The sequence below is a fragment of the Malus sylvestris genome, chromosome 3 (assembly GCF_916048215.2).
Source record: "Malus sylvestris chromosome 3, drMalSylv7.2, whole genome shotgun sequence".
NCBI lineage: Eukaryota > Viridiplantae > Streptophyta > Magnoliopsida > Rosales > Rosaceae > Malus > Malus sylvestris.
The window spans coordinates 2,874,579-2,896,894 of NC_062262.1; the positions used below are offsets into that span (position 1 = coordinate 2,874,579).

At 38.1% G+C, this 22,316-nt stretch overlaps 3 protein-coding genes, 1 long non-coding RNA gene and 1 other non-coding gene across 9 annotated transcripts; 1 reads left to right on the forward strand and 4 right to left on the reverse strand.

The window, feature by feature from the left end:
* Positions 1 to 465: 465 nt before the first annotated feature.
* LOC126615374 (uncharacterized) lies at positions 466 to 5,825 on the reverse strand. Of its 4 annotated transcripts, none has more exons than XM_050283194.1 (10): positions 5,577 to 5,825; positions 4,868 to 4,960; positions 4,151 to 4,269; positions 3,294 to 3,976; positions 1,777 to 3,131; positions 1,539 to 1,618; positions 1,368 to 1,460; positions 1,221 to 1,294; positions 911 to 1,055; positions 466 to 700 (listed from the first exon to the last, which is right to left on the reverse strand). In XM_050283194.1, exons 1-10 carry the CDS (start codon positions 5,659 to 5,661, stop codon positions 617 to 619), a joined length of 2,811 nt encoding a protein of 936 aa, XP_050139151.1. In that variant the 5' UTR covers positions 5,662 to 5,825; the 3' UTR covers positions 466 to 616. The 4 variants fall into 4 exon arrangements, with proteins under 4 accessions (XP_050139151.1, XP_050139154.1, XP_050139153.1 ...); XM_050283197.1 differs by having other exon boundaries at positions 4,574 to 4,960; positions 5,577 to 5,634; XM_050283196.1 differs by having other exon boundaries at positions 4,384 to 4,960; positions 5,577 to 5,634.
* Positions 5,826 to 7,353: 1,528 nt separating this feature from the next.
* LOC126616397 (FH protein interacting protein FIP2-like) lies at positions 7,354 to 8,484 on the reverse strand. Its single transcript, XM_050284452.1, has 2 exons — positions 7,941 to 8,484; positions 7,354 to 7,799 (listed from the first exon to the last, which is right to left on the reverse strand). The coding sequence occupies exons 1-2, from the start codon at positions 8,395 to 8,397 to the stop codon at positions 7,621 to 7,623; spliced, it is 636 nt and encodes a 211-aa protein (XP_050140409.1). The 5' UTR covers positions 8,398 to 8,484; the 3' UTR covers positions 7,354 to 7,620.
* Positions 8,485 to 9,307: 823 nt separating this feature from the next.
* TRNAK-CUU (transfer RNA lysine (anticodon CUU)) lies at positions 9,308 to 9,380 on the reverse strand. Its single transcript has one exon. It is a non-coding gene; the product is annotated as a tRNA-Lys (tRNA).
* Positions 9,381 to 10,585: 1,205 nt separating this feature from the next.
* On the forward strand, positions 10,586 to 19,591 carry LOC126616395 (2-methoxy-6-polyprenyl-1,4-benzoquinol methylase, mitochondrial-like). The gene is made up of 8 exons (XM_050284451.1): positions 10,586 to 10,703; positions 10,941 to 11,067; positions 11,196 to 11,257; positions 11,876 to 12,034; positions 12,148 to 12,292; positions 13,281 to 13,352; positions 19,110 to 19,218; positions 19,350 to 19,591. Exons 1-8 carry the CDS (start codon positions 10,610 to 10,612, stop codon positions 19,449 to 19,451), a joined length of 870 nt encoding a protein of 289 aa, XP_050140408.1. The 5' UTR covers positions 10,586 to 10,609; the 3' UTR covers positions 19,452 to 19,591.
* Positions 19,592 to 19,790: 199 nt separating this feature from the next.
* LOC126616402 (uncharacterized) lies at positions 19,791 to 20,824 on the reverse strand. Of its 2 annotated transcripts, none has more exons than XR_007621146.1 (2): positions 20,656 to 20,824; positions 19,791 to 20,289 (listed from the first exon to the last, which is right to left on the reverse strand). It is a non-coding gene; the product is annotated as an uncharacterized LOC126616402 (long non-coding RNA). The 2 variants fall into 2 exon arrangements; XR_007621147.1 differs by lacking the exon at positions 20,656 to 20,824 and adding an exon at positions 20,521 to 20,627.
* Between the last annotated feature and the right edge of the window lie 1,492 nt (positions 20,825 to 22,316).

Here is a 22,316-nt window from a genome sequence, read left to right on the forward strand (position 1 = left end):
CCGCTACTACAGTAAAATGCTATTTGTGTACCTTCACCTTACATTAAGCGATGAAAATAAGATATTACAACCGCATGCAACTTTTTTTAAACAGGAATTTAGATATAATATGGATCAAATATAGTTGAAGGAAAATTAGCTATTTATTCTGAGGGAAAATGACCAGAACAAAAGTTTAAGGTGCAAATTAACAATGGACTACAAGGTCAATCAGAAAAAGAGTGACTCCAAGCCAACAAAGCTTCTTACTTTGCGAGAATCGTATGAAATGTTTGTCAGCCTTACTCTTTTGGTTCGATTCATAATAAAAACCTATTTGCAAAGCAAGAGTAAAATTATGTATGATAGACGACATATCAACCTTTACAAAGCAGAAAATCTTGTTGGCTTGGAAAATTAATGAAATCTTGAAAATTAATAAATTTTTGGCCCGATCGGTTCGCCTAGCCAAATTTGGAGAATAAATTGGCAAGACGTAATTTCAAAATTGTTATTGTACGGCAGAACGTAAGAGTTACAGTTACCTAATCCAACCCTCCTCCTAGAGGACAAAATGCAATAACAAGTCGCTACAATTAATCCTATCTACTTAAAAATCTCTCAAAATTTTGAGGACTCATTTTGTTGGTTTCGTCCATGTAGTTTCCGATGTCACGGTATTTCCATAGTAAACCTTCTTTGAGGATTCGTCCCAGTAGGCCTGAACAAGTCGAAAAGATAAAAAATATCAGATTTTGAACAAGTAACTCCGCTCCGTCTAAGCCAGAGAAAATTATTTGCTTCGCATTTAACGGATTAAACAACAAGCACATAATCTAGAAAGCGAGTAAAGAATCGATGTTTAGGTTCCTTGTTAATGGGTTTCAATGCGACCAGGATCAACTTAAACAGAAATGTCAGTGAGACATACCTGCCATCCGGGTGGGAGACCGTTTGATTGTTCGGTCATATCAGGCTGCTGGTTCCCATCAGTAGGAGCCGCAGATGTAGATGCTGCTGCGGTTTTTGCAGCTTCACGGTCTAATTGAGCTTTTCTTCGCTTCACTTTCTCACGCCTGCAGGAAACAGAACCATCAAATCAGAAAAAAAGTTGATGTAACATGGAAGTTGTGTCTAGAGACATGGTGAAAGTGACCAAGTCACCCTGAAAAAATAATGAATATATAAGCAAACTTTGGAGTTACAGTAATGCGTAAACATAAGATTTTGGGTTACCCTACCAATCGCCACCCAGAGGCTGAAAATTGGCATTATCTTTGGCCTCTCCACTAGTAATTTGTTGTGCGTACCATTCCTGCAACAATGGAACGTAAGAAACCAGAAGATGCCAAAGCACAGTAAAACTGTACAAATAAAGTTCAGCAAACCTCTATTCCCCTTTGTCGCTTCCTCTCTAACAACTCGTATGCATTTTCAGGTTCCTCCTCGTCTTCAAGCAACTCCTCTTTTGCTGCTTTCCACTGGTTAAATTGACAACAAAATTAGGGGATCCATAATTATATGATGCAAGGATATAAAAAAATTAGACAAAAACATACCTTGTCTACCAAACTGGAGACTTTCTTATTAGACCTCAAAGAGGAAGCAACTGCACTTGTTCGCTTTTTCGTTCGTGGAACTGATAAGAGAAAAGGAAAGTAATGAGTATGCTTATAATCATATGCAAGTTACTAAGACCTGTCATAGATTAATTCCACCACACACGTGAAGTAGGTTGCCATAGAAGAATGTCATTCAAAAAAATTACCCAATTTAGTTAGGTTACAAAAGCTTTACCTTTAGATTGAACCTTGGTAGCCACTAATGTGGCAGAAATAGATGCGGCAATAGGAACAGAATTAGTTGATGGCAAAGAAACAGTTGCAGGTGCTTGAACTGTGGCTGTGGTAGAAGGAACCTCGATAGATCCCCCATCATTCCCACTATCAACAGAAAAACGCTCAGTATTCACATTTGAAGTGCTGCTGCCTGCTCCTGAATAGGAGTTGATGGATCCAGTCTGATCAGATGCCGGGTTTTCATAGCTTAGAGGAGCAGATTCGCCGTGAAACTGCAAGGGCTCTACACTACTGACTACAGGAGCAGCAGGTCCTGTGCCATCTTGAAGCCCATAATATGTGACAGACTCGACAGGGTTAACTGCAACCTGAGCAGTTTCCATGTAGGTGCTAGGAACTGCACCATAGTAAAGTGGTGCCTGGGGTATAACTACTTGGGATCCTTCAGGATGTCCATAAAAATTAGTGTTAGGAGCTTCAGTGGCGGTATGCCCGTAATACCCAAAACTGGAAGCTGGATATGAATAATTGTATTGCTCTGCATAAGGAGGTTGCGTTGTCTCAGGGTAAGACGGATGAGAAGAATATGGGGGCTCAGGTGGGGGCTCATCAGGTGGGGGCGGAGGAATTTCTTCATTATCAGGTGGTGGTGGGGGAATCCATTCCTCATCTGGGGGAGGTGGAATGGTGAACGTATCCTCTGACACTAAAGATGTGTATATTGAAGGTGGACTTGGATGAATTGGCTGCTCCGGTAGAGCAAACTCCTTGGAATTCAATGCATATTCAATAGTTGTATCTCCTGCATAGTTTGACTCTTCAACTTCCATGTCCACATCCATGTCAACCTCTTCCCCACCACAAAACTCATTTTTGGTAGTCGACTCATAGGGAACTACCACCTCATTGACTTGTTCACTTGCGCCACTATCCATATGTCTAGTAGGAGAGCCAGACGGAGACACATGCTCAGCATTTGCACCAGAATTTTTAACATCTTGAACTTTAGAAACTATCGCTGATGTATCAATAATAGGAGTAACATGACGATCATCCAGATTACCAACTTGATCTACTTCAGTTTTATACCCCTCTTTTTCCTGAAAATTGTTTTTAGCCTGGGAGAAAGATGGATGAGTTGCCTCAGTATCATTCAACTGTAGAGATTTAACAATCTTGGACGTTTCATCGTTAAGAGCACTCTCTAGTTGTTTAAGCTGTCTTTCAGAGTGCATCCAAAATGGAAGCAGAGATGAACCATGAGATAAAAGAGACTTAATATCAAATAGCCTTATCTCAACTTCCATAGTGTACTTTGTGATCCAGTTGAGACCTGGCAGCGGGTCCTTCGACCTGAAACGTATAGACTAATTTATTAAACATCTCGAAGAAAAGAACAAAAACAAAGGGAAACATACAAATAAATCTAAATGAATGAGCAAATAAATAAATTTAAGAAAGCAGGATGCTTGTGTTGTGGGAGGGTTGGGGAAAGAATGGCAAAACATGTCGTACCCTTGCAGTGACTTCAATCTTCCTAATAATGCCTCACAATGTTTGATAAGACCAGAGGAGAGAGCAATCGCTGATTCATAATCTTCATTAGCTATTGTATCGTGAGTGGCTCCTTTATTGAATTCTAGATTCCACTTGTCAATTTGTGACCCATGCCCGTGCGATTCTATTCCATGAGGGACCATATTGGCATCCCCTTCAATTGTGACAGAATTAGAGAAACCATTTAACTTCACATCAGAAGCTAAGTTAGACTCTTCTGCACCACCAGTAGCATTATCTGTTGTTCCAACAGTAGTAGGCATTTCCTGGTCACTTAACTTCGTTTCCTGGGCCAAAACATCAGGGACGTCCCATGAAGTTTCCCCAGTTTCAGTATTCCAGTAATAATAGCTATTACTCTCTTCATGCATCACAATCTTCCAACCTGAACTAACATCTCCAATGACTTGTACGCTTGAGGTTTCAGGAACAGAGATCTGTTGCTTCAAATCCGATTCTGTACGTAAATCACTAGAGACGATATTATCATTCTCTCTTTTATCACTGTGGTCCATGTTCTGCTCACAATCTTGCTGGGCAGAATCTGCATTACCTCCCTGTTTCTCAACCTTCTGAGAAGCAATGTCTTCACTAGCTTTGGCATCCAAATGCTGACAAGATTCACCAAGCGAACTCTTAACCTGAAAGAGACAAAGCATTTAGCATGTGAAGTAAATACAAAAAAGAAAGGCATGCAAGGTGAACAGAATTTACTTTTAATACCTAGCTTGAGCATTACTGCTTAAGGAAAAACCCAACTTAGCACGTCTTGACATCTAAACCCTAGAATAGCATAAGGAAATTTATTTAATTACCTCATCGCTTTTGTCAGGCGAGGAATTTTCTGCAGAAACATCGCTATGATTTGAATCATCATCCAAATCATCATCACTATATTGCCCAAGTAACAGCAGTGGATTTTGTAAATTCTGACCTGCAGACATAATAATACTAGCATGTCAAACACTATCCAATCCATCATATTATCTACTTACTAATCTTTTAATGGGATATGTTATCTACATGGTAATCACGAACATATCAGCACCTAAACAAACAAATGGGCGGGAGTATTAATGTAGAACGGAAGTAAGAGCAACTAAAATTGAGGAGACAACAGTTGTCTAAGTATATAGATTTGAATTGAGAAGATTAGTATCTCTTCATTGCAGCCACCTGTTCACAAGGAAGAAAAATGTCAGCGAGTACAATGCAAAATAAAGCCAGGACATACGAACCGATAGAAAAAAATCCCAGCCGAACTCTCGAAAATGCTTTGCGGCTGCCAAAAAGGGCATAACGAATGGGAGTGACTCATAATTGCACTGTGGCAGGGCCCGACATGATCTGACAACGAATGTTCTGAACGTGACAACAGCCACCCTACAGTCTGAAAACAAAATCTCGAGGGGGGAGGAAAATAACATAACATGTCTTGCACATATAGTATCCAAATTCCACCGAACAACATAATGTTGAGCACACATGTCCTCTCTACAAAGTCCTTTTTGAAGAAAACTGACGGAACCCACCTGAAGATGATGGTGAATTGGGTACCCCAGCATGGTCCTTGGATTTAGTATCTTCTCCATGTTCATCGTGTTCTGCAGAGCCACCCACATCTCCTATAAAAGCAAAACAAAGGTCCTCAACATAACACCCCAAAATCCATATAAACTACGCACCAACCATCTATATTAGCCAATCCGTAACACAAGATGCCACCTTTACAAAAAAATAATGTCTTAACGATACTAAGAAAGAACCTTTTGGGACTGCTAGATGCTATTCCAGTAAGCACTTGACTTTTGAATCAAAACTTCGACATGCTTATAAGAAAAGCACTTCTACTCACTACACAAGCAGAATATCTAAATTGTACAGTAAGAGACCTTAATCCACCATTACTCTAAAAGAAACCTCTTTCCTGTCAAAATTGCATAAAATTTCACTTCAACAATTCAGCTCAATTTTCTGACAACCTAATCAATATATAACGAGATGAACAGAAAGCCATTAAAAACGAAACACATACAATTAACCAGGAAAAACAAATACATAAAAAAAAAATCCTAAACAGGGTAATGGGTAATCTCAATAATTCAAGTTATCTCATTCACAAATGCATGCATGTAAGCACACAAGCACAAATATATAAATATATAAATATACATACATATATATATATATATAGAGAGAGAGAGAGAGAGAGAGAGAGAGAGAGAGAGAGAGAGAGAGTACCGGAGGGTTCCGCGAAGAGATCGAGCTTGACTCTGCGACCAGCGTTGGTCTTAGCTGCAAGACGACGCTCTTTTCTCTTCCCCATCGATTACAACAGATTAACAGCTCGAGCTTCCTTCAGATTTTGCCCAAATTCCCAAAAGTTTTGAACTTTAGCTTGATTTTTCGGAGGATTTGATTGCGTTGCGAGGGAGACCGACCGTCGAGTGTGGAGGCTTTTTTATTGCGTTTCTGTCTAAGATACTCATATCCTACCATTTCATCGTATACGGTGAAAAATTATTTTAAATTTATTTTTTTATATAAAATTGTTAATAAAAATTAACCGTATAATAAAAGTACCGATAGAATGTGAGCATCCTAATAAGATGATTCGAAGAACATATCCTCATCCGTTTAAGTCGATCCACAAAGCCCTCATTGAAAGGCCCAATTGACTAAAAATTAAAGTGCTAATCTGCTAAGGCCCAATTAACTGAAAATTTTAAAAAAATAATGACGTGTAACTTAAATAAGTTGAAATCAAATCCTAAAAAGTAAACGTGTTTAGTCTAAAAATATAAAAGATAGGTGTGGAATCTAATTTCCTCTTATATTATATTACTAGACTTTGCATGCTTTTTCAGTTTAGAAAACTACTGAAGAAAGAATGGAGTATAATTTTTTTCCTTCTTAATCTCTATCTTCTTATTTCCCCTCTATTTAAATGATTATGATTACGCAATGTTTACATCTTATTTTGAATTTTTTATATAGAGAATAAGACAAAAAGAAGAATGTGAGATGAGGGGATGGAAGGAGATGGTAATAGGAGAGAAGATAATCCTACTACATAAAGAAAAATAGAATTCATGACCTCAAAAGTTGGAGTGAATATTCTTAATCATTTGAGTTTCAAATTTTTGACTTTTTTTTTAGGAAAACTAATGAAAATGACTTGAAAACTTTGAGTTTTAATGATAAGAACAAAATAAAGGGTAAAGTGAATAGTACCATGATTGACTTTTTAGTGTAAAAAAGTGGTTTTTCGTTAAAGTGAACAGCACTAGGTGCTTTTCGTTAAAGTTCTTTTTTTTTTCATATTTTTTAGTCATGTTAGACAAGGGAAGATTTTATTTTAATTAAGTATGAGTTTTTGAGTATTTAGGTTTTGCAAAGGAGTGCAGAGCCATAAAATACTATTTGCTCGCCCAACCATATTTCATCAGGTCAAGTAAGTTTACTTGACGAAAATATACGTTTGTCGGGCAAAGTTGGTTACTATTTAAGGTTTTATCAAAGGCTTTGCATGATGAAAAAATTTTGCAGGACAAGATAATATTCGTTGGGCAGAGTTTTGGTGTTGAGAAAAAAATGGCGCTTATTGTGTAAAGGTTTGCTCAAAGAAAATTTAGCTCGTCAACTTAACTACCTTTGTCCGATGATATATTTCGTTGGATCCCGTTAGTGCTGAAACGTACTCTAATTGTCACGTGAACGGAGCTAAATTCTCAACAGCTGAACGAGACGGTAAATTGTGCACTCAAAACAGTGGAGTTTTTTTCCTCGGGGGTAAATGTGAATAGGTTGTTTTTGGCAACTTTTAAGTGTGATTCATTGTTATACACAAACCGCAAGGAAGTTATGATGTTCAAGTGTCATTAGTATGATACAAACTCAGACAATCGAGATATGTACTTGTTATCTGTCAACACAAACACCCGGTGGTTTGAGGATGATCCCTACATCCTCGTCAACACGGCAAAACAAGTATTCTACATTGATGATCCAAAGGCGATGAGTGGTTGGAAAGTAGTCCGATTCATAAAACATACAAATATTTGGGACTTGCCATACCCACAACAAAATGAGGATGAGTATACCGATTATGACCAAAATGTTCACCAAAAGGATTCATCTAAACACACGTAAAAATTCCAAAACAAAAGAAAAAGGAGTTCTTTTGGAATGACTAGTGAATAATAATTTTGTTGTTGCCAATTGCCATGGCTAATGCAGAAAGAATCCTTTGCTTTAAACTAATTAAACCCTAATTCTACCCCTTTCATGTAACTATAATCGAGTCGACTTCAATTGCTCCCTTCAAATTGACCGTCGGCATATCCTCATGATAAAAGCCTGCCCCTTTCCTATATGCCTCCTCAAAACTACAGCCTATCAAACTTGCCCCACGTAAATTTGCACCTTGAAGACCAGCACCCACAAAAGAAGCTCCAGCAAGATCTGCATCACACATACATGATCCTTTCAACTCCGCATTGTCGAAGATGGCACCCTCAGCATATGCCCCCGTAAACTTTGCATCCGATAAATTTGCATCGGAGAATATTGTGTTTCTCACATATGCATAGGTGAAGTCCATACCTGACAGGTCCAGGCAAGAAAGATCAAGGCCAGAAAGATCAAGACCTTGAAGGTTTTTCAAGTACTTGTCGATAACACCGGCACGAGTTAAATCTGGACAAGGCTTGCCCACTTCACCTTTGTTCTTATTTAGAACATCTTGTACTCCATCCATTAACCCAACTAGCGGATAGTATTCTGCTTCTCTCAGAAGTTCTTCATATACAGAATCTTCTAATAAGGTAGGGACTTTGCCGTCTCTTAACCAGTTAAGAATGTGCCTAAATTGTTTTCCATCCCTGTCGATAAAAACAGCTCCATTCTCGTCTTGCTGCAAGTTGTGACGACCGCTAAACATTGCAGCTAGCCTCGAATGAGGCTCGCAATTAGTGAAAGTACCAATGGTGGTCCGGAATATTTTTCCTCCGACGTCCAAGCGAACTACAGAGGAGGTATTAGGGTTTTCTTCGGTCGACATTGCTTCAAAAAATTGGGAAACAAATTGAGGAACAAGTTTGTAATATTGTAGTGCAACGCTCAAGCCTAGCTAATGAGGAGAATAACGAATACTAGGGTTTGTATATATAGCCAACAAAACGCTAGCTGTATAGGAAAAGGAAATAGAATTCCTAATTTAGGTATAAATGGTGGATCCCTTGGGGAGTACGATTTTCTCGGCCCAAATCTCTTTCCCTTTTCTCCCTATCCTTTCACTGTCTTCTTTGTCTTTTTCTCTTTATAAAGAAGTCAATACAAGATATTAGCATGGCTTAAAAGTCTCCCCCTAGAACAGATGTGACCCAATAAGACTAAGCTACATGTGCCAATGTATTTGATGCTAAATCTCCACTATGTGTTAACATCAAAAATTAGAAAATATTAAGTTTAGAGAAGAAATTAAGAATTTGAATTTTTTGGGTTGCTATGATTGAGTTGCAGAGATGAAAAGAACAAGAAAAAAACTAATTAGCCTAGTACCCAAAACAAACCCACATAATGGGGTTAATAGAATTAACAAAACGTGGAGTGAACTTTGAGTTATGGGGTAGAGAGAGGGGAATCAAAATTGAATTCGAGGTAGCAAAGTTGAGTGAATTTTGAGTTTCAGGAGTAAAATGATAATTTTGTATTTACATAGGATAAAGTAAGATTAAAATCAGTTTTGGAAAGCATGGCTAAAAATAAAAATAGAAAAAGTTTGAGTTTTATAGGGTAGAGAAGAATTAATATCGAATTCCAGTTAGCAAAGTTGAGCGAATTTTGAGTTCAAGAGTAAAATGACGATTTTTTATTTACATAGGATAAAGTAAGATTAAAATCAGTTCCGGAAAGCAATGCAAAAAATAAAACTAGAAAGAGTTTTGTTTTAAAAAAAAAAAGATCAAAAACGCCCACCGTGGGGCTCGAACCCACGACCACAAGGTTAAGAGCCTTGCGCTCTACCAACTGAGCTAGACGGGCAATTGTTAATCACCGTAGCGTTTTCCAATTTAAAAAGTTGTTCAAAATCTGCGATGCGAAATTTAACAAAAAGAAAATAAAACCGCTTCAAATACCCAAATCAAAACTGACTTTTCTGTTGCTCGCGGCCTCTGCTTGGAGAAATTTTTTATTGTGACGGAAATATGGGTAAATTTTTTATTGTGACGGGAATATAGGTGTATACGTATTTTTATATGTAAGTGAAATTTTAGTTTTTAAGTTATCAACTTTTTAACACATATATCTCACAATTTGTATAATGACATATTGTGTACCACTGGTGCCGATCACATTGAAAAATCTCTCGTCTGCCTGCTCGCTCGCTTTCTGCTTCTCAGTCGGTCAGTTCTCTCACTTTCTCTCTAAAATTCAGTTTTCTAATTTTTGAAAGAAAGCAAATACCCAGATTAATCAAATATTGATTCAGTCCTTTGATTTTTTATATTGTCCTTTGCCTGTTTTTGTGCTTTTTTTCTTTTCCCTTTTTCCAATTGGGAATATTTTGTATCTTTGAGGATTGTCATAGAAGTTTTTATCTTTTTCTGTTTGATTCCTGAGAATACGAACGAAAACAATTGTTTGTTAATGCTTATGGTAATTTTCAGTCTTTAGTTTGATTTTTCATGATACAATGTCTTCTACTCTATTAGTATTTTCATATTCTTTGTACCGTCGCCAAGTTAGGTTATTGTTCGCTTGATTCGTTCAGTGGGTTGTGTGCCGAAGATTTTACAAACTACATTAGGAATGAACGGAAAAATGAAGTCGTGTAAAACCGCACTTTGTTTTTTCTTATTTTATGTAGTACTGTCCTTGTTAGTGCTTACCCAATTTTTAAGCTTCTTTAATATATTTGCTACTTATATTGTATCATTAGGTGCTTTAATATAAAGGAAACTAACGAAAAGTTCAAAAAAAAAACTTTAGTTTTAATGAAAAAAGACAAATAAAAGTGTAGTGAATAGTAGGGAAAGGTAAAATATGGTTTTTCGTTAAAAATGAACAGTACCGGAAGTGTGTTAATGAATGATGGGTATGACAATGATCCATGAGATTCATATATGCACCTTCACAACAATTCATGCCCAATTTCGGTTTCTGTTTGAATATTTTGGGCTCACTTTCTTCCTTATAAAAATACCTGCAAGTATTCGATTTTGACATTGTATGATAGTTATTTACAAATATTTATTTACAGAGACACAGTTATGGCCTTGAGAACAGTGACGAGGAAGTCAGGGAGTAAACTATTACCCAGGTTTTCTCCTGCTGCTCTATTGCATTCACATGCTACAAGCTTTGGTTAGTCCCTCTCTCCGCTTACGCTCACTTTGTGTGTGCATGAACGTGTGTAGATTTCAATGTGTATTGATTTTATTGTTAAATAGGACGTAGTGGTTAGTGTGTTGTGTACAGAATATGAATGCTGAACCCGTTAGAAACGCCTAATATTTTGGTGTATCACGAATAGTTTTATACAAATCATTAGCTTGGTTCATTTGGCTGATAAATTATAGTCGTTAAGATTTTCTTGTGCAGGATTTAAAGAAGTAAGGGAAGAGGAAAAAAGTCGAAAGGTTGGTAATGTCTTCAGCAATGTTGCTTCGAACTATGATCTAATGAATGATGTGATGAGTGCAGGATTACACAGATTATGGAAGGATAGGTAAACCTATTGAATATTTACTTTAATGCGTTATTCTTTTCCCTCTGTTTATTTTCTTTTATAGACGAGCGTATTGTTAGCACCTTGACTTTTTCCGCTGCTCTATACAATGCCCGATCTCTTTTCAGATTAGTTTCCAAACTGAATCCTTTCCCCGGAATGAAGCATCTTGATGTGGCTGGTGGGACAGGTAAAGCTCGTGACATGCAATCCAGTTTGAATTTTTGTACGTCCAACTTTTGCATACTGTTGGTTACCTGGGCTCAGCTTTGGGCATTTTAATAGAAAGTTACATGCCTATCATAATGTTAGATCCCACATCGTTGGGTGAGGATCCTTTATGCCTTATATGTACATGCTCATCTCCTTTAGCACGAGGCTTTTTGGGAACTCACTAGCTTCGGGTTCCATCGGAACTCCGAATTTAAGCGAGTTCGGACGAGAGCATTTCCAGAATGGATGACCCCCTGGGAAGTTCTCGTGTGAGTTCCCAGAAACAAAACCGTAAGGGCGTGGTCGGGGCCCAAAGCTGACAATATCTTGCTACGGCGGAGACGGGGCCGGGATGTGACACATAAAGTATGAGATCCAGTTTGGGTTGGGACACCATCCCATGATTCCCATCATATATTATGGAGTGGAAGGTGATCTTGCAGGTGTGTTACCTGCTTATGCTGGAGTGCATCTGCCAGATGGAAAAATAAATAACATAATTTCATAGGACAGTTTGTTTCCTTGTCTGAAACAGTACAGAAATCAATTCTTCTCGTTGTGTATGTCAATCTTACTGGTAATTTTATTTTGTCAGGTGATGTTGCCTTCAGAATACTAGACTCAGTAAACAGCATCAGACGTAGAGCTATGCAAGATGTTCTCGAAGATGATATACAAGAAGAAACTAAGATTTATGTATGTGACATAAACCCTAACATGTTGAATGTTGGTAAAAAGCGGGCGTTGGAGAGAGGTCAGATAATGCTGTGAGTTTGACTTGGGTTGCATTAGGCATTCTCCTAAGATATTGGACAAACAAATTCTACTTTTGTTTATAAATGTACAATCGTGTATTGAAACTTACAGGTATTGGAGAAGACAAATCCCTTCTATGGGTGGAGGGAGACGCAGAAGCCTTGTCTTTTGGAGATAATACAATGGATGGTTACACAATTGCATTTGGAATTAGGAATGTTACACACATAGAGAAAGTGTTGTCTGAGGCCTATCGGTAAGGTGGTCAAACCTCTGCACTGGTTAACAAATACTAACAATTAATAATAATGCAAGGCAAGTTATCATGATGGAAAATTGGTAAATGATCTCTCTAAATAGGCTATCACTCCTTACGTATGAAGAATTCAATGGTTTTTACTCATTCTATCAACTGTTGAATAAGTAACTTATTTCAATTAGTTTTAAGCACGTCACCTGTAGTATTTTCATTTTTGTTTTTGCGTTGATAGCGCTAGAATACAGCTTGAGTAGTTAAATTGTCCATCCTTGTGACTGCTATTTTGGTTTTCTCAAATTAGTTATTCTCATGCGGAAGCTTTTAAGGTGGAGGAGAGGATTGTGAGACATACCAATTTCCTCCTTAATGTCTCTGTCAGATGTTATAGGCAACAAGGCACACTTACAAACATTTTTCCGATTCTATTCCCTGCTTTTCCATAAAGAATAATAGAAATATGTAAATTGTTTCCATTACCTTTGGTATATGGATGTGTTCCCTTCTAAACAATTATGCAGATGCGCTAAAACTGACACACACGATGAACCAATATCTAGAGCTACAGTAGGTAGAAAGAACCAGGTGAAAACCTGAATAATTTTTTAGTATGATGTGCACATGCAGTTCTAAAGAACCAACTTTGAAGCTAAAAAGGTGATATATGCCTTAGGGGATTAACAGTAAGATGAAACAACCAGTATATAACTTGACCAAAATGAAACTAGAGGTATATAACTGACTTGTACTGATACCACTGATACATATAGGAAAACCTGTGAAACAATCTTCTTCGAGGGTGTTTCTACAGCTCAATCCATCTAAAAACTTCTCGGCCTTCATGATATAAGCTTTTGTGCCAATGTTAAGTTATGCTGGTCATTTTGATTATTAATAGGCTGTTGTGTATTTTTGCGGGAAGAGGCATTAAAGTAGTTTGTCAAATTGGTACACTCATCATGTTTGCTCTTTATGATTTTGTTAATAGAGTGCTAAAGCGCGGAGGAAGGTTCCTGTGCCTTGAACTGAGCCATGTAGACATTCCTGTATTCAAAGAATTGTAAGTGCCAAAATAGAGTTAATTTCTTGATATATTAGATGATTATTTCTCATTACAAGATGAACATATATATAGGGAAAGAAATAAGACATAGGACCTAATTTTGCCTAACTTGCCTAACTTGCCTAACTTACCTAACTTGCCTAATTTACATAAAGAAAGTTGACTAGCCTAACTTAACTAGTCATCCAATACTCATGGCTGCTTTTAGTTGACACTCCCCCTCAAGTTGGTGCGTAAATATCTCGAATGCCCAACTTGCTGAGTGAAAGATGGAAAATCCTACTTGACACTGCCTTTGTTAAAATATCTGCTAGCTGGTCATCACTCTTCACATAAGGCAAGTTAATGGTACCATCAACCAACCTTTCCTTGATAAAGTGCCTATCCACTTCAACATGTTTAGTACGATCATGTTGAACTGGATTATGAGCAATGCTAATGGCAGCTTTGTTATCACAATAAAGTTTTGATGGCTTTGCAGAATTAAAACCTAATTCTCTCAACAAAGTCCTGAGCCATAACAATTCTTGCACACCATGTGCCATACCTCTAAATTCAGCTTCGGCACTGGATCTAGCCACTACATGTTGCTTCTTACTGCGCCAAGTAACTAGATTTCCTCCAACAAATGTAAAGTATCCAGAAGTCGATCTGCGATCAGTTACTGACCCAGCCCAATCTGCATCAGTGTACCCTTCAACTTCTTGATGTCCGTGATTGGAAAACATCAAGCCTTTTCCAGGGGCAGACTTCAAATACCTGAGAATGCGTTGTACAGCATCCATGTGGGCTTCACTTGGCCTGTGCATAAATTGACTCACTACACTTACAGCATAGGCTATGTCAGGTCGTGTATGAGACAAATAAATCAACCTCCCAACTAATCTTTGGTACCTTTCCTTGTTAGCCGGAACTTGATCATGATAGTCTCCCAATCTATGATTTTGCTCAATTGGTGTGTCTGCAGGTTTACAAGCTAACATCCCAGTCTCAGTTAATAAGTCTATAACATATTTCTTTTGAGAAAGAAAAATGCCATGCTCTGATCTTGCAACTTCAATACCCAAGAAATATTTCAGAGTACCCAAGTCCTTCATTTCAAATTCCTTGGCTAGATACTTTTGAAGTTTTTGAATTTCCTCGACATCATTACCTGTAACCACCATATCATCCACATAAACAATTAAGGCTGTAAGTTTACCTCTATCATGCTTAAGAAATAAGGTATGGTCAGCTTGAGTTTGCTTGAACCCATAACTTCTCATTGATTGAGTGAACCTGCCAAACCATGCCCTTGGTGATTGTTTCAATCCATACAAGGACTTTCTTAACCTGCATACTTTGCCAATATCGCAAGTGGTAGTGAATCCTGGAGGAAGATCCATGTATACCTCTTCATCCAAGTCTCCATGTAAAAATGCATTTTTTACATCAAACTGTCGTAGAGGCCACCCTAGATTTGCTGCCAATGACATAAGAACCCTGATAGTGTTGATCTTTGCTACCGGAGCAAATGTCTCCTGATAATCAATGCCATAGGTTTGAGTATAACCTTTGGCTACCAGTCTAGCCTTGTACCTCTCCACTGAACCATCAGCTTTATGCTTCACTGTGAACACCCATCTACACCCAACAGGTTTCTTGCCTTCAGGAAGTGCAACCAGTTCCCAAGTGGAGTTTTTTCGAAGTGCTTCCATCTCTTCAATCATAGCCTTTTTCCATTTTGGATCTTTAAGAGCATCCTGTAACTTATTAGGAACTGAGACTGATGACAATTGATTTGCAAAAGATATATAAGAGTCTGACAAGCGATGAGATGAAACAAAATTAGATATAGGATATTGAATACCCTTTGCAGAAGACTGACCATAACGAACAGGGGGTATCCCTCGATTTTCTCGAATAGGATAACGAGAACCCTGAGACTCACGATGTGGTTCATTTGAATCATTTGGATCATCACTTAATGAAATCTCATGATTAGACTCGTCAAATATAGTAGGCTGAAGAGAGGGAGAATGAGTGGTTACCTCAGGATAATTCGTACGAGTAGCAGCTGATTGGTCAGAGAGTTGGTCAATGTGGGGAGGGTGGTCTATCTCATCATCCCTTTTTTCTTTATCTCCCTTTTTTCTTGTCCTCTCATACACCTTCAATATTTTTTCACCTTGTGCCTCATCATTAGGCAAATTTGCACCATCACCGACATCAGACAAGTGTTCATCACCAATGTCAAGCGGCAACTTCTCTTCCTCCTTACTCCATATCTCCCCCTGAAGAGAAGTGGCCAAATCTTCTTTTGAAAAAAATGCCTCATGTTCCCGAAAGGTAACATCCATAGAGACAAAAAATTTCCCAGTTAGAGGATAGTAACATCGATACCCTTTCTGAGTAGCAGAATAGCCAATAAACACACATTTGATGGCTCTAGGATCCAACTTATCCCGATTTTGCATGGGGACGTGAACGTAGCAGACACAACCAAACACTTTTGGAGGAATATGAAGGAGTGAAGGAAGAGAATGATATTGGGAAAGGGTTTGGATAGGTGTTTGAAATTGGAGAACACGTGATGGCATGCGATTGATAAGAAAAACAGCTGTGTGAATGGCATCGCCCCAAAAACGTTTAGGAACGTGCATAGCAGAACATAAAGAGCGAGCCACATCCAAGAGATGACGATTTTTACGTTCTGCTATACCGTTCTGTTGAGGAGTATGTGGACAAGATGTTTGATGAATGATACCGTGTTGTTGAAAAAATGTTCCAAGTCCATAATTCAAATATTCTTTCCCATTATCAGATCGAACGACTTGAATTTTAGCATGAAATTGGGTTTGAATCATTTGATGAAAGATTGGAAAAATAGACATAACCTCACTCTTATTTTTTAGTAAGTATACCCAAGAAACTCGAGTGCAGTCATCAATGAAAGAAACAAAGTATTTAGCACCAGTATAAGTAGGAATATGAAATGGTCCCCAAACATCAGAATGAATAAGAGAGAAAGGAACATTACTTTTATGGGAACTTAAAGGAAATGAGACACGATGATTTTTAGAAAGAATGCAAGTTTCACAATGGAAATCAGAAACCTTGACTTTAGAAAATAAAGAAGGGAATAGATATTGCAGGTACTGAAAGGAAGGGTGTCCCAATCTTTTGTGCCATAACCAAATTTTTTCAGAAGCTTCAAATTGTTTGGCCTCCACTTGACAACTGTAACTTGTCTTCTCACAATCTGGTGGTAAGTCCAAGTAGTATAGACCTCTCCTCTCTCTACCATGACCAATCAATGCTTTCGTTCGAATATCCTGAAACCAACAATGGGTAGGAGAAAAGATGGCAAGACAGTTTAGTTGATTTGTAAGTTTACCAATGGAAAGCAAATTGTGAGAAAGTTTAGGAACATGTAAAACAGATGAGAGAGATAAGCCTGGTGTTAATGAGATGGAGCCTGCTCCAAGCACTGGAGTAGAAATACCATTAGCAACTTTAACGGTATTTAAAGGTGGAGTAGTGTGAGAAACAAACCATGTAGAGTTATTGGTCATGTGGTCAGAAGCCCCTGAATCAATGATCCAAGGTTTATTGGGAGGAACAATTGTAGTGTTCAAGGCAAAACCAAAGTTACCTGCATCGACTAAGGAAGTAGAAGCAGTAGTTGGAGAAACTAAGTGAGCAGATTGATCCACCCGAGGTATGGAAGGCGTTGGTGTCAGGTGTGCTTGTGATCCACCAATGCCTTTCTTTTGATTTTCCTTCTTTTGAACCCACCAATCAGGATATCCATGCAGCTTGAAGCAAGTGTCTCTAGTATGCTTATCCTTGTCACAATAAGTACACTTCCTTGTATCAGTAGTTTTGGATCCACCTAATCGAGAATTGGAGACTCCACGGGGAAATCGAGACGGAACAGCTACCATGGCGGATCCTTCCACTTGTGGGCCAACCAACATAATGGTTTGCCTACTTGCTTCAGCATTCACAAGAGCATAAGCAGCACGAACAGAAGGCAGAGTTGTTTGAGTCAAAACTTGACTGCGAACATGATCTAAATGAGGATCAAGACCAGCCAGAAAATCATACAATCTTTCTTCCGAAATTTCTGTCTCTCGGGTAGCAATATCATCAGCGCACTTCAATTTTCCAGGACGCAAGAAATCAATTTCTTGCCATATTTGCTGAAGTTTACCATAATATGCAGATAAAGGTTCTCCATTCTGGCGAGTCGCCAGTGCTTGACGGCGAAGTTCGTATAACTTTGATGCATCTTTTTCAATTGAGTAAGTTTGGGTAACAGCATCCCAAACATCTTTTGCAGTAGAGAGTCGGAGAAAAATGGCCCGTACATCTCTGGTCATGGAGTTGAGTAACCAAGATTGAACCATGGCATTCTCTTCCTCCCATATAGCATACAATGCATCAGCTTTTGCTGGTGCCATTTTTGTTCCACTGACATAAGACCATTTACCTCTGCCAGTGATGTAGATGCGGACACTTTGGGACCATGAGGAATAGTTGGACCCATCCAACTTGTCTGGGGTGATATGTAGAGACATATCACTTTGAGTAACAGTAGCTGAAACAGTGGTCTTGGAGTCACCCATTATTACTGCCTCAGAGGTTATGGGTAAATTTGTTGGGTGATTCCAACAGGTATGGCTTATGGGGTATTGGGTAGTATATTTTTCCAACGGGTATGGCTTATGGGGTATTGGGTAGTATATTTTTTTTGTGGAAAGATTTCTGGGTTTTGCAGAGATACTGCAAATGGGAAGAATATGGGAAAAGATGCAGCGGAATATGTATGGTTAACAAGCTGGATATGGGTAATAATGTTGGTAGATATGGCCAAATGAAAAAAGAGTAAGATTGGGTTGGTATGAAAGTAGAAGACCTGCAGAATAGCAGGTCTTATTGGGTAGATGGCAGTAGTGCCAGTAAGTGAATCAGAATAGAAACTCTATTTGGATCAGAATGGCTCTGATACCATGCCAAAATAGAGTTAATTTCTTGATATATTAGATGATTATTTCTCATTACAAGATGAACATATATATAGGGAAAGAAATAAGACATAGGACCTAATTTTGCCTAACTTGCCTAACTTGCCTAACTTACCTAACTTGCCTAATTTACATAAAGAAAGTTGACTAGCCTAACTTAACTAGCCATCCAATACTCATGGCTGCTTTTAGTTGACAGTAAGTATTTGACACTTTTAGTTGGTTAAATTTGCAATTTCTAACCTACGAGGGAATCTCTTTTGAGTTATCACTGACATCATCATGTCTGTATCTGTACGGGAAATATTATAGATTCATGGTCTGCTGCATAGATATTTTTTGTTACGAAAGTTTAACGTTAATCCAGCTGCTTGAATTCAATAGCTAAAAAATAAGTGGAGTTCGCCCTTTGCTCCAAATGTTATGTTGAAGTTCCTTATCCCAGGAAAAAAAACAAGGAAAGACAAATGCTCCATTGAATTTGACTTTAATTGGATTTTTCTGTTGTCATAAGCACCATACGCTTCTAGCTGCACACTGGCATGAGCGTGTAGTGTCAATTGATATGCACACAAGTGTTACTGTGCACTCCAGCTTAGAGGAAAATCTTTTACTACAGAGATTTGAGTCATTGGCAAAGATTGTTATGGCGGGCAACGGTGCACACCATTTGATGGACCCTTGCTTTCTTTCTTGTGTATTTCTTTTAGTCGTGTAATTAAGGTTTCCTCGTTTCCTCGTGCAGCTATGATTTTTACTCATTCTCAGTCATTCCAGCCCTGGGAGAGCTCGTTGCAGGGGATAGAAAATCATACCAGTACTTGGTAGAGAGTATTCGTCGTTTCCCCCCACAGGTTTTGTTTTCAGATTCCATACTTGAATACTCTATTTTAGTATTATCCGCATTTTGATTGGTCCTGCTCGTACTTCTTTCTTGTAAATTTTCTTATATTCCCTTACATTTCATCTTATGTACTGATTGCAGGGGAAGTTTGCTTCGATGATTGCGGATGCAGGATTCCAGCAGGTTGAATACGAGAACCTTGTTGGAGGTGTAGTTGCTATTCATTCGGGGTTGAAAGTTTAGTAGCGTTTTTAAGTATTTGGATCCCGAAAATTCTCAAAAGCATCTGTTTGAACAATTTTGGCATTGAGCTTTTTGTTTTACCTCTCTGTAATCACCTTTAAGAAATTAAATAAGTGAAATAAGTAATGTTTTGTATGTAAGTCTCAGATCAACTCATGCTCAAAACAATCAACGAGACTTGTGTAACCCTCAAACTGACAAACGAATGCCGCGGCACAAGGGGCAGCAACTACTGCCACGACAAAGGAACGCCGGTTGCCATTGAAACCAATGATCTCTACCATCCCCAGTTTAGTATTTTGCAGAATTTCTTTCGTTTCTTTCTCTGTAGATATGAAGTTTGTGATTTGTAAGAATTTTTTACTGATTGAAAAGAACATTTATGTAAAGAGAGAAACCTCGAGTACAACTATTTTCAGTACAATCAAAGAGTAAAACATTTCTAGCAATAGCGGGTAAGGACCTATCCCATATATAAGTATCATGAATGGAGTGCCATACACGAGTAATGACATTAGTTGGGAATTTGCCTCTCTAGAAATATGAGTCCAAGAATATAGAAGAAAAGGATCGTGCAAGTAATCTAATGTCCTCAAGAATAGTCTTCAATCGCCAAGGCGTTATGCACTTGTTGAAAACAGATTCAATAATGAGTTTGGAGTCACCTTCGACACAGACATCCTTGAAACCTTTGACTTTTGCAGACTTTAGGGTATCACATAAGACAAGTGATGGTGCTTCAGCAGCAGCAGATGTAGGATTCTCTCCAAGGTTGCGCGCCCCGGCCAAATCATAGGCAGCATCACGCTCACCAATTCCTCTTCCAGTTGTGTTGAATCTGCATCTTTCACAAATATTGACTTGTATGATTGTACCAAGAGTCGAACGAAGAAAATGTTTCAAGTCATATTATTATTGCAAGCTGTCAAGACCCGACTTGTCCTTAAGGTTGCATTGCATGGAAATTAGTCCAATATCAATGCTGGACCGGTTATTTTATTAGAAAAAATTAGACAGGACATTTTAATAGTTGAATCTATTATAAATAGGTGAAAGAGAGAGGGGGAACCTTTGCTAAAGGTTGAAGTGGAACGAGATCAGAGTATCACATTGTCTTGTTATCTTTACTTGTTTTGGATATGGGAGATGGATGAGAGAGAGAGAGAGAGAGAGAGAGAGAGAGAGAGAGAGAGAGAGAGATAACCTTTTTTTGCTATAGGTTGAAGTGGAACGAGATCAGAGTATCGCACTGTCTTGTTATCTTTACTTGTTTTGGATATGGAAGATGAATATGAAAGAAAAAGGGTGAAAGAGACTCGTATAATGTCTTTCACTATTGTTTGCGCTTTTGTTGTTCACAAGAGGGAACTGAGGCTGAGTTTTCAATCGGCGTCTGTGGTCTCAAAGTTACACCTTTATATAGGAAATTTCACCGAGAAAACATATACAACCTTACCAAGTCATGAGCAAAAATACTGTAGTCAAATAGTAAGAACTATTTACCCTATGCAACAATCTTCAACGAATAGTGAAGACTCGCATGGCAATCATTATTACAACAATCCTCCTTGGATGCCCATGCATCATTAATGTTGAAAAGTAAATTGATTACTAATTTCATGTTAGTAAATGATTTACTTATCTATTTTATCTTTGTTCTATTGAGTTGCTGTGTTATGTTGTGATAACTTGTGCTCATATGCCAAGTTTATGATCTTAGATCACGTCTCTTGTCAAATGCTCATATGCTTTGTTCTGCCATGTGTCAAAATCACATTGGCTCATGTAATTGAACGGTTGTGATGACTGATGTAAAAGGAAGGAATGAATATGAATGAAATGTGCTCTCTGTGTAGTTGCAGGGTTGCAGTTGTGAAAAGAACTTGGTCTCTCATTCTCTCTGTTTTTCAACTTCCTCTAAAATCCAATACATATATATCAGATTACTAGGAAAACTCAACAATTAATTAGTTGTCTCGTTAAAACTTTGTTAGGAAAAACCCTAGTTGAAGAAAAAAGAGTACACCTTTGTTTGGATTATTAGTACAGTGTTAGGTGCGCTTTTGTTACCTCATTAAAACCTTGTTAGGAAAAACCTAATGGGAAAAATCCTAGTTGAAGGAAAAAGAGTAAAACACGCATGTGTTCTAGATGCCCACCTAGTGGGTATCTCGCCCTAATTTTGCACTTCAATCTTACTGGTTAATAAGTCAGTGTAATCCGATACCATGCACTAGCTTCTCGAATGTAGACTTTGGCAAGGATTTGGTGAACAGGTCTGCCAAATTATTGTTGGATCAAATTTGTTTGACTTCAATAACTTTAGCCTTTTGAAGATCAAGTGTATTGAAAAACTTTGGAGATATATGTTTAGTCTTGTCACTTTTGATGAATCATTCCTTCATCTGAGCAACACATGCTGCATTATCTTCATGAATGATAGTTGGAGCACTTGTATTTTAAGATAAACCACATGAATCTCAAATATGATGGATCATTAATCTTAACAAAAAACATTCACGGTTGGCTTCATGGAGAGCAAGTATTTCCAAGTGATCAGATGACGTAGCATCTAGTGTTTGTTTCGTTGAGGGCCATGAGATCAATGTATCTCGATAAGTGAACACATATTTGGTTTGTAAGTGTGCTTTATGCGGATCACAGAGAAAACCAACATCTGCACATATATCCAACAAGATTCTGGTCATGTGCGGGTTTCTCAGAGTAGAGTAGGCTCATGTATGTTGTCCCACGAAGTATCGCAAAACATCGTTGACTCCCTTCCAATGTCGAATTGTTGGAGCTGAGCTATATCTTGCTAACAAGTTGACTGAAAAAACTATATTTGGTCTAGTACATTGTGCT

What these genes read in the sequence shown, in the direction of transcription:
- LOC126615374 (XM_050283194.1), bottom strand. Translation starts at nt 5,661, where the DNA reads ATGGGGAAGAGAAAAGAGCGTCGTCTTGCAGCTAAGACCAACGCTGGT. An exon ending in AGATTGAAGTCACTGCAAGG is followed by an intron (nt 3,132 to 3,293) that starts GTACGACATGTT and finishes TATACGTTTCAG; the next exon opens with GTCGAAGGACCCGCTGCCAG. An exon ending in TCTCCAGTTTGGTAGACAAG is followed by an intron (nt 1,461 to 1,538) that starts GTATGTTTTTGT and finishes CAATTTAACCAG; the next exon opens with TGGAAAGCAGCAAAAGAGGA.
- LOC126616395 (XM_050284451.1), top strand. Translation starts at nt 10,610, where the DNA reads ATGGCCTTGAGAACAGTGACGAGGAAGTCAGGGAGTAAACTATTACCC. An exon ending in AAAGCGGGCGTTGGAGAGAG is followed by an intron (nt 12,035 to 12,147) that starts GTCAGATAATGC and finishes TGAAACTTACAG; the next exon opens with GTATTGGAGAAGACAAATCC. An exon ending in ATTCCTGTATTCAAAGAATT is followed by an intron (nt 13,353 to 19,109) that starts GTAAGTGCCAAA and finishes TTCCTCGTGCAG; the next exon opens with CTATGATTTTTACTCATTCT.
- LOC126616397 (XM_050284452.1), bottom strand. Translation starts at nt 8,397, where the DNA reads ATGTCGACCGAAGAAAACCCTAATACCTCCTCTGTAGTTCGCTTGGAC. An exon ending in TTCTTGCCTGGACCTGTCAG is followed by an intron (nt 7,800 to 7,940) that starts GTATGGACTTCA and finishes TGTGTGATGCAG; the next exon opens with ATCTTGCTGGAGCTTCTTTT.